General features: G+C 37.4%; 1 protein-coding gene across 3 annotated transcripts; it reads right to left on the bottom strand.

The window, feature by feature from the left end:
• Positions 1-1274: 1274 nt before the first annotated feature.
• LOC117811366 (epithelial cell adhesion molecule-like) lies at positions 1275-10126 on the bottom strand. Of its 3 annotated transcripts, none has more exons than XM_034681605.1 (9): positions 9994-10107; positions 7067-7154; positions 5898-5999; positions 5569-5815; positions 4702-4767; positions 3315-3387; positions 3128-3226; positions 2159-2359; positions 1275-2073 (listed from the first exon to the last, which is right to left on the bottom strand). In XM_034681605.1, the coding sequence occupies exons 4-9, from the start codon at positions 5793-5795 to the stop codon at positions 2029-2031; spliced, it is 711 nt and encodes a 236-aa protein (XP_034537496.1). In that variant the 5' UTR covers positions 5796-5815; positions 5898-5999; positions 7067-7154; positions 9994-10107; the 3' UTR covers positions 1275-2028. The 3 variants fall into 3 exon arrangements, with proteins under 3 accessions (XP_034537496.1, XP_034537497.1, XP_034537495.1); XM_034681606.1 differs by lacking the exon at positions 9994-10107 and adding an exon at positions 9120-9947; XM_034681604.1 differs by lacking the exon at positions 7067-7154 and having other exon boundaries at positions 9994-10126.
• Between the last annotated feature and the right edge of the window lie 1263 nt (positions 10127-11389).

Genomic DNA, 11389 nt, shown 5'->3' with positions numbered 1-11389 from the left:
GTATAGTTTTTTTTATTAAAAAGAAAAAGTTACTGTTTTTGTCCATTTGATAACTTCAATAAAATAACTGCAAATTGCATAAAGTTAGCTAGTTTTATTTGTCCTTGAGGGTAAATAAATTAATAACTAAATCATTGCATGACAGAAAAAGAAACATGTAGGAATAACACAGAGGAAGAACTGTACATATCCCAAAGTACTTTTAGTAATTTGTATTTAAGGTTCCTGTGACTGAGAGGACTTATTTTTCCCTCTTGCACATTGGGACTCTGTATCTCCTCCTAGAGGACATAACAGGGAAGTGTCAGTTGAGTGGGTGAGTGGAGTCCTGTGCAATAGCGAAATGGCCCAAGTATTAAGCTCTGAGAGGCTGGGGGTGGGGACAGCTATTATTTTGGTGGCTGTGATGGAATAAACTCCATTACCAAAGCATTCATCTTATATGTGAGATAAAAATAGTTTCCAAGGAACACATCCAAAAGTTCACAATGCAAACAGGAGTGTGACTCAGTGTGTAGATTTAGATGAATGAATGAGGCACATAACAAGCACATTTTATTAAAAACAATTCTTAAAATGCACATTTATAATAAGAAAATGTATAACCAATGACATGGGAGTTGAAATAATACCAAACACATTTTTCTTTGCTTGTACATATATACTTTAGTTCTACTCCAGCCTGGCAACCCTGAGAATGTGAAAGCTGAAACCCTTTGCTTTGTTTCTGTGGCCCTCTATAGCTGGTCTGTATGCAAATTTAGACTTATATCACTGTCCCATCATTGTTACGTAATAGATCATACCAAAATAACTCCCATTTATTCACTGAAATTTATTTTTTGCTCTGAATTTATGTGGTGTATGACCATCTTAGACATAATATTTCACCTGCAGCCCTGAGGGTATCAAACGGAGCGGTATTAAGATAATAAAATGGAAATTAAAACATGATCGGAATCAACAGGAACTGAGAGGCTGCAGATCCTTCGCAGAGGTTGAATTTGTGATGTCTTTTTCCAAATTAATTCACAACCTCAGATTCAGATTCAGATTCAGACAACTTTATTGATCCCAAGAAGGGCAATTCATTTATGGCTTACCATACAACAACCATACAACATTTAACATCTACAACACATCCGTCATATATACATGCTACAAGTCACAAGTCAAGCACCGGGTCTGTACATGGGACTAGAGGGTCTGTGGAGGACAGCAATCAGTTAATGTAATAAATAAATAACAGTAAAATACGACAACGATTAAAAGACAATATAATCTCTTGTCATACCAATGTTATTTAAAATGACTAAAAAGACTGCCGTCTCAGTTTAAAAGCCTGATAGCAGACGGGATAAAATACTTTGAATACCGATTAGTTCTCCTCAAGGGTGCACAAAAGCGGCGAGCTGAAGGCATCAGCACGAACTCGGTACGAAGGACATGTAATGACTGGCCAATAATGTTTTTCGCTTTCATCAGCACCTGGTTCTCCCAGAGGGAACACAAGTCTCTCTGTTTAACTCCTGTGATCTTGGAGCAGACTTTTACAATGCTCTGCAGGCTGTTCTTCTCTTTGATAGGTAAGCCCTCGAACCAGCAGATAAATGAAAAGGTTAAAAGACTTTCAATAAAAGAACAATAAAAGTTACTTAAAATCCTCTTACTGACACTGAAAGAACCTCGCTGAAAAAACTCCGACATGTTGTAAACAACCAAAAACTTCTGAAGTACTCAACACCAAAATAAGTGCAACATTTTCTTTGAAAGCATATTTCGTTATTGCAAACAGACTGGATGACGTTTTAAGACTTTACAGATTAAAAAAAGTATGCAGTGCTGACAACATCTAAACAACAATAAAAGCAAGGAAACAGTTTCTTTTCATTTCATTTTGCATGCCTCAAGTAAAAAGGTGAAAAGGACATTATCCCACTGCAAGTACAGTTAATCAAATAATAGCAGCTCTTTCACCAGACCAAGATAAAGAGAAAGGTCAAGGGGAGTTCATCTCTTTGAGGCTCATTAGGAATGCTGTCTCCTTTCTTGTCGTTGTCGGTATTGCGAAATCTAAAAACACAAACAGGAAGAGAATTATGGCTCAACTCCGGCTCAAAGCGGAACGTAAGGAAAAGCTAAGGGTAGAAAAACTCACACAAATCCACGCAGTGATAACCACTATCATCAACAGCGCCACTACAAGGATGCTGATGTTCACATTTGACATGAGCTTCCCGGAGGAGGTTGGGGATTTCTCATCCATAGAGAACACCTTGATTTCCTTCAACTCAAGCTTTATAGTGCCCACTGTCAGCTTGAACATCTCTGAGGTCTCAAACAGGGGTCTCAGCTTCACCTGTAGGGCGAAGAGGAGAGGAGTGTTTGTGTTACCTGACTATAAAAGGTAAGGTTGTGCGCCACTGTACAATAAGATAAGACTGCTTGGATAATCTGTGTCACTTCACAAGAAACTGTAACCCCCATTTTTTCGAAATCCAAACATTTTGACTGGAAAATTGTTTTCTCTTGGTTTATATTCAACAGGTTTTTTTGTGTGACAGAATCCTAAACTACTATGCCATTACTTATTATTATTTCCCCTTCTAACAACAATAATGTTTGTTAAAGCAACAAAATCTTTAATAGCTGAAATTTGTAAAAGAGGGAAAAAATCCAAACGTATACATAAAGTCTCATAATGTAGTACGGGAGGTAGAGCCTTTAGTTATCAGGACCCTCTCCTTTTGGATCATCTACCAGTCAAGGTTGCGGGGTCAGGTTTGAGACCCTCTCTAATAGTAAGGTTAGTCTTAAAACATTCCTTTTTAACAAAGCTTATAGTTAGTGATTGTTTAGGCTTTGACCAGATCCTAGTTATGCTGCTATAGACTCAGACTGACCGATCTCCAGTCTCTCTCTCTCTTCTTCAATCTGTATACTTGTAAATTTATATAAAAGTAATATATAATAACTTTATATTTTTATGTCCCATTAAAGCATGTAACAGACTTTATATAAAATCTAAATGTAAATGTATAAAAGGTAGTGATTCCGAATAATGTAGAAAGCTTAATATTCCTCATTTAAACTGAATAAACATGTATAACTTTGTTTACTGATGTACATCATTCTCAATGTAGTAGGCCAAGCTGGTCAGGTCAGTATTCTCAACCCCCTCTAGCTCCTTCACGACGACTGCTATCCAGCGGTCTTTGGGATGATACTGCAAGACAACATGAAGTAGATCATTTTTCATGCTGTAATGATTAACAAATGTACTGTTGGACAAAAAAATATGTTTTCTTTCTCACCTCAATGCTCAACATTCGATCAATGTCCTTAATGGAGTTGTTGTAACGTTTGTGAAATTCATCCTTAAAATGACTAAAACAAAGTAAAAGCATACAGAATTAAAACTTTGATGTAATGGGGCTCTATTTGTTCCGTTCATATACTGTATAGTTGCATCTCAAAATTTGAAAATCATGACAAAGTGAATTTCTTGTTCATAATGAATGAATTAATACATCTATATATAGCATATGTAGTATAATAGAAAAAACATATGTATATATTCTATACATGTCAAGTGAAATATTTCAAGCCTTTTTTGTTTTTTCTTAAATTTGGCTTATAGCTCAGATAATCGGAAATCCAGCATCTTGTAAGATCAATCAATAATGGATTGACAGGCACTGTTAAGGTGTTGCCGAAGCCCAGGTTTCTTTGATAGTGGCCTTCAGCTCCTCTGTATATTTGGGTTGTGTGTTTCTGATCCTCCTCTAAAAACCCTTTTCAGAATTACCACTGTAAACTTGCCACATTAGCCTTTTACTGCACATCGACTTTGGCTGCAGATGGAAATGCAGTATTTCCATCTGGCGACTTTGGACTTGATAAAACACAGCAGATGACATAGCACCATAAATCATCACAGACTGCAGAAACTTCACGCCAAACTTCAAACACCTTTGATTCTGTCTCCACTCATTCTCCAGACTTCAGTACCTTGATTTCTAAATGATATATAAAATGTACCTTTGCAGAAGTGATAAAATGACTTTGCACTCCTGAGAAACAGTCCAGTTATTATTAGTCCTAATATTAGGAATGCAATAATTGTAGTCTCTCAATTCTGTGCATGGTGGCTCTTGATGCACTGACACCAAACTCAGTCCAGTCCTTCAGAAGCTCTCCAAGATCCCTAAATCAACCTTTCTATACATTCCTCTCAAGGCTGTAGTCTTCCATGTTGCTTGTACATCATTTCACTTCCATTCAGCTTTCAATCAAGATGCTACTATACAGCTCTCAGTGAACAGCCGACCTTTTCAGCAATGACTTTCTGTGGCTGACCCTCTTTGTGGAGGGTGTCGACGATCGTCCTCTGGACAAATGTCAAGTCAGCTGTATTCTCTGTGTTTTTGGTTGCAAGTATTAAACTGAGCCGAGAGATACTGATGCTGTTTGATTGACACTTACTTAAAATGAAATATTCTAATTTTTTTACATATTCCTATTTGTTTTTAGGTGTGGGCAGTAGATATGAAAGTAAGAAAAATAATAACAAAATACTTTAGAAACATTTTAGTTTACATGTAATGAGTCCAGAATATATTACACTTGTACCCGATGCAAAATATCAAACTTCAATTTCCTAAATTTGTAAGATATACCTGCATTTATAAATTTACTTACACCTCCAGCTTCTTGGCATCCACTTCCCCATCCACTGATTTGTGTATGAGGTCAAGGTGAACTTTGCTGGAGAAAAAAAGAAGATAAAAAAAGGTCAGTTTGGAATCTTGGATCTATTCTCTCAAAACATGCTTTCTTCACTGTATTCAAACATGGAAATTATAAACAGACAGAGAGAACTAAAGGAAACATGAGTTATTAATGTCAGAGCTGTCTTCCAGATTGTTTTTTTTTTTTTTTTAAGTTACCTAAAAATAGTACATTTTACCCATTGTAGTCAAGAATATCTACAAAAATAGTAGCTAACATTGAATTAAAACCTTGAAAATAGAAAATGTAATGAGTTTTCTGCCTTTCTTTGTTGCCAGATGACTCCTAAGTTTAGGGTTAGTGAACAGTTAATTATCAAAAGCATCAGTAGCAGTAGATTAATTCATAAAGGAATAGGAAACACAGCCACATGCTCATATAGGTAGGGTAATTTTCTGCAGACCAGCTAAATGAAGCCACATTAAATCACTTTGAGGGACAGTTGGGGTTGTGAGTCTTTGGCACCTATACTTTGGGGGTTGCGGGCTGAAAAGTTTGGGAACCCCTGCTCTAGTGGATGCAGCTAACCTTACAACTCAGCCAGTTGGGCTACTTATAGGTTTTGTCTTGTTGTCCTGCAAAACTTGCAATGGTTTTCACACAGCCCCCAGGATGGGCATTTATCAGGTCACAAGGAATTAGCAGAGGACCGTTACGGGTATGGCACACGTGAAGCCATACAGAGAGCCCAAAACTCAAATCAAATAAACTCTTAGTTTGAAAAAAAGCGCTAGCCCACTTTAAAGCTTTAAGAACACAAAGGATTTAAATACTCACTTTGTCTTCACCAGCTTCTCACACTTCAGGTCCTTATCCCCCTTGTCTGTGCGGCGAAAGCCAGCGCTGTTGACGCACCAGCACTCCGAGGAGTCGTTGCACTGCTTGGCCTTGAACATGCCGTCGTTTTCACACTCAGGGTTGTAGATAAAAGAGGTCTCCAGCGGTTTTCCCCCAATGGTACGGGTGTCCAGGCCCTTTTTGGCTCTGTACATCTCAGCCTTCATGAGTAAGCACTTTGGGATCACTGAGGGGGGAGGAAAGGAAAAAGAAGATATCAGAGGGAGGAAAGGACAGAACTACCTGCGTGAAAAAGATCTTGTACTTACAGGTGGTGCAGTTCAGAATTTGTTTTGTGTTGTCGCCGACCAAGAGGTAACACGAGCATGGATTTCCTTTACAGTCGGCCCACTGTATGGTTTTACAGACACCTTAGCACAGAATCACATTCAAACAGCATCTTAATACTGACATTACAAATGCTCTTAAGTCTGAAATTCTCAGCTCGCCACGCAGTTAATTTGAGTTTGTGCACAATGTCTACAAGGTCAAACTCACTGATGGGAGAAAAAAATGTAGTTAGTGGACTCTTAAAGCCAGCGTAAAAGAGTGGGGTCTATGGTATTAAATGTATCTGCTATTTTAATAGAATCTGGAAAATGTTAGCCATTAGTTATGACATTCTTGAGTACAGGCATTTTTTTCATCTTTGAAATGGAACAGCCTCATCAAAGAGTTTGAAAAGCAATTATTGAAGATGTTACGGGCAACTTGAGTGTCATGCTCATCTTCAACCACTGACCAGTTAACTGTGGACAGTGTGTGTTCACACTTTTTTTTAATGTTGCTGTAATTAAAATTCTGGTGAATGATCGTATGAACAAAATTTACTTAAGCGCACCAAAGCACACAATAAAATACTGGAAGATGGCCACACAATGGATACGTAAAAAATGTTATTTTTTAAAATCAGTTTCATGGTTGCAGTAATTCTTGTTGCCTTAGTTAGAATGATGAGACATGAGGATGGTCAATAAACTAGGGAAATTGGCTGTTGATGTTGAAATAGGTCAATATATAACAGTTCTTTTTCACATTATAAAACAAAACTATATTCTCCCCTTAAGGTCATGTAGAGAGGAGAGATAAGGTGTCATAAAACGTATATTTAGGTACAATCACCTTGAATTCGTACGTATTATAGATTAGTGAATATACTGAAGTATCTGACATGAAACAAGATAAGGAGAAGTTTATGTTGTTTCCAGGGCCGTAACCAGGATTTGACAAATACAGAGGTCAAGATTTGGTACAGATGGCACAATATGCATTATCTTCTGACCCTGAATACCTCAACCATGGATATTTATTCTCCCATTTATTGCTGTATCGTAACAGCCTCTGACCAAACTTCCTTTGGGGGTAACTGTGGCTTTGATTAATCTACTTGTTGTTCAGAAGGCTGTACTTCTCATCATTTAGCTTTTTATTTTTGTACCTGGCAGGATCCAATTCTTGTAGACAGACTCTCCCCTCTTCTGTCATCTCTCTTCCATCTTTGTCTCCCTCAGTGCTGCTCTCCCTTTCTTGTCCCTGAGAGTCTGCTTCACTCTTTCCCTCAGCCTCCTTTTCTGTGTCTATCTCTTTCTCTCACCGCAGTGAAGTTAGTTTTAAGTTGGATATTCGACAGACATTCGCTCCGAGCCAGCCACTCCAAGACATTTCAAGTGCACCCGTATTGCAGACTTTACAGTAAACACACGGAGAAGGAAGACGACTACAGCGTGTACCGACTTCCTTTTTTCAAAATAAAAATGTGGGATATTTGAAGCAGAGATACTTTGTTTAAAGGCAATAAAACCAGACATATGTTTTAACACTGGTTTCGATTCATTATATCACATGACCTCATAGATATTCAGCTTAAATGCGAATGTTTTCATATAAAATTTATGAATGATTTGAAAATGTGAAAACAAGAGGCGTATCTCATGCAGCCAGTGTTGTACTATGATCCCACACTGATTTTGAGTCCATTGATCAAATTTCCTGGAAGCTATTGAGTTAAAATGCTAATATTTATATGTAAAAATTCATAAAAATTATGAACTGATTTGAAATGTAAAAACAAGAGGCGTATCTCATATGGCCAGTGTTGTACTATGATCCCACACTGATTTTGAGTCCATTGATCAAATTTCCTGGAAGCTATTGAGCTAAAATGCTAATATTTATATGTAAAAATTCATAAAATTTATGAACTGATTTGAAATGCAAAAGCAAGAGGCGTATCTCATGCAGCCAGTGTTGTACTATGATCCCACACTGATTTTGAGTCCATTGAATACAGAACCTGGAAGCTATTGAGCAAAAATGTTAATATTTATATGTAAAAATTCATAAAAATTATGAACTGATTTGAAATGTAAAAACAAGAGGCGTATCTCATATGGCCAGTGTTGTACTATGATCCCACACTGATTTTGAGTCCATTGATCAAATTTCCTGGAAGCTATTGAGTTAAAATGCTAATATTTATATGTAAAAATTCATAAAAATTATGAACTGATTTGAAATGCAAAAGCAAGAGGCGTATCTCATATGGCCAGTGTTGTACTATGATCCCACACTGATTTTGATTAACTTTTTTGCTCAATAGCTTCCAGGTTCTGTATTCAATGGACTCAAAATCAGTGTGGGATCATAGTACAACACTGGCCATATGAGATACGCCTCTTGGTTTTGCATTTCAAATCAGTTCATAATTTTTATGAATTTTTACATATAAATATTAGCATTTTAGCTCAATAGCTTCCAGGAAATTTGATCAATGGACTCAAAATCAGTGTGAGATCATAGTACAACACTGGCCATATGAGATACGCCTCTTGCTTTTGCATTTCAAATCAGTTCATAATTTTTATGAATTTTTACATATAAATATTAACATTTTTGCTCAATAGCTTCCAGGTTCTGTATTCAATGGGCTTAAAATCAGTGTGGGATCATAGTACTACACTGGCTGCATGAGATACGCCTCTTGTTTTTACATTTCAAATCAGTTCATAATTTTTATGAATTTTTACATATAAATATTAACATTTTTGCTCAATAGCTTCCAGGTTCTGTATTCAATGGGCTTAAAATCAGTGTGGGATCATAGTACTACACTGGCTGCATGAGATACGCCTCTTGTTTTTACATTTTCAAATCATTCATACATTTTATATGAAAACATTAGCATTTAAGCTGAATATCTATTAGGTCATGTGATATAATGAATCGAAACCAGTGTTAAAACATATGTCTCTTTTTATTGCCTTTAAACAAAGTATCTCTGCTTCAAATATCCCACATTTTTATTTTGAAAAAAGGAAGTCGCTACATGCTGTAGTCGTCTTCTTTCTCCGTGTGTTTACTGTAAAGTCTGCAATACGGGTGCACTTGAAATGTCTTGGAGTGGCTGGCTCGGAGTCGCACTGCACCCGGAGCCAAGAAGAGGTTTTACCCGCCGGAGCGAATGTCTGTCGAATATCCAACTTAAAACTAACTTCACCGAAGTCTTTCTCTCTGCTGCCTCCATGCTGTCCTCTTTCTGTTCCTTCATCCACTGTCTGTCCCTGTCTGTCCTCACTTGTCTCTCCTGCTAAATTGTAAGGAGGATCATGAAGTTAAATAAAACATACCTCCCTCATATCAACATTGAGACACATTTAAATAATTCAAATAATAAATAGTGACACAACAGCACAAGAGTAAAAGTAAAATTTAGGTTACACAATGATTACTCTTACAGTTGGTATGTTGTTAAATTTAGGCTATATAAGTTCCATTATGATTGCCAAAGAAAACCTCTATGGTCATTACATTGTTTGAACTGGATGAGGACAGTATTTGACTTGACTTCTCAGTCACCACTTTTCTTATTTTTTCTCCCCCTATCATCCTCTTCCTGTCCCGTTTTTTTTTCCCAAAAGAGAGCAAGGCTTGAGTATATTTCTTCATCTCTGTGAACAAAGTAATCACCAGACGACTGAGTCAACGCGGAGTAACACAACAAACTGCACAATGTTAGTTAGGTCCCTGGTTGTTTCGGAATGCCGGGTATGTTAGTTTGTGTGACCCCTAGGTCAACAGAGCTGGGGAACAGGACTAACGAAGACCAGGAGTCGGCAGATTTGCAGAGCTGTTCTCCCAAGCATCCCGGGTGCTTGTTTGATACTGATGTTTCAAATTATTGCAATGCAAGCAAGTCAGAGTCACGAAGAGTCCCTCTACATCTACACATCACGGGCGGTCAAGATAGAACGATACCAAGTTTCTTTGCAAAATGAGTTAGGCAACAGTATTTTTTGCATAATCTCGCATATGATAGCTACTTTTTACTATTTTATGTTCTACTATAAAAGACAGACTAGTACTCACAGCTTTGCGATGAAGGGCCCACCACGAGCGCAGCCAGCACGAGCGCAACCAACATTGTAGAACAAAATAAAAACAGATTGGGTGAAAGTTTCCCTCTGTCCAGCGTTATTGTCGAGCCCACACCATCTGATAGTCTCACCGAGAGAGAGAGAGAGAGAGAGCGAGCGAGCGAGAGCGAGCGCTCAGCATTCGATGGTATCTTCAGGCCTCAAAAGTCTGTATAAAGTGTTTACATGCGCTTTGAAGTGAAAAGGTGACAAATGTTTGACACACTTGCACATATACTTGTTAAGCTCAGGCTTAACCACATAGCCTGCTTGTCATATTTTCCAGTAAATTTCCTGTTTGTGCATCTGCACCAGCATACACCCAATGTGAAGCCCCTGCAGTGTTATGTGTATGTTGCCTTTCTAAACGGTTGTTTTGCCTCAATTAATATCTGTAACATATCTCATCAAAGTGATTGTATAGATTTTAACAGCATACCAATCATGAGGAGCATTTTAAAGTTTTGTGCACATTAAAAATACCAAAAACACTAACAATCTTTTTAAAGAGAAGAAAACTTTCTAGACTGTCATACAGCCTTTTTAGTTCCTGCTTACAGCAGAAGTTTACAACATACAAATATAAGTGTAACATCATATGTAAACAAGAAAACATTAACAGTGCCTTCCTGGTGATAACATCAAAATTACAGTCATTGTGCTGCATGCGCAGCATAGGCTCACATCTTATTAATACAAAACAGGAGATAACAGTCAGTAACCGTTGAGAATACTGTCATGAGGGGAGCAACTGACACATCGTAAGCTAGTTAACATCATAGACTGTATACAACCACATACATTTTACAGAAATTCAACATGAAGAGTATTTACAACTCTGTTACACCTTCAAAAAAGTCAGACCCAAATCATCACAGTTTACTGAAATATGAATTGTTTTTTAAATAAAAAGTATCCTCAGTGGAGTGGAAATATCTCCTGTGGGACCTGTCACAACATTGGTCCATTAGAAAACTGCTGCTGTAGTTTTTCCTAGAGCAATGCCTCCAAGCACTGCTGTTCTCCATCAACTAAATACTTGGTATGTACAAAACCTGTTCCACAGCACAAAATTCAAGACAAAAACAACTGAAAATCCCAAAAACTACAGCAACAAATTTATTTTACTTTCCCTCTAGGTTTCTCTTCTTTTTCTTTCAAATCTATTTACGGTGGCCCTGAAGGGCAAAACAAAACATTTCACAAAAGAAAATAACATTTTACAAAATATGGCAACATTACAGACAACATCTACGGCAAAATTACGGAAGTCGGAAATATCTCGTCTGGAAGATCACTGCAGCAGTCAACAGCGTGGGTTTGGAAAACCAAACTTCAGCTGAAGTTTA

This window comes from Notolabrus celidotus, chromosome 4 (genome assembly GCF_009762535.1).
Source record: "Notolabrus celidotus isolate fNotCel1 chromosome 4, fNotCel1.pri, whole genome shotgun sequence".
NCBI lineage: Eukaryota > Metazoa > Chordata > Actinopteri > Labriformes > Labridae > Notolabrus > Notolabrus celidotus.
This window is presented reverse-complemented; position numbering and strand designations above follow the sequence as displayed.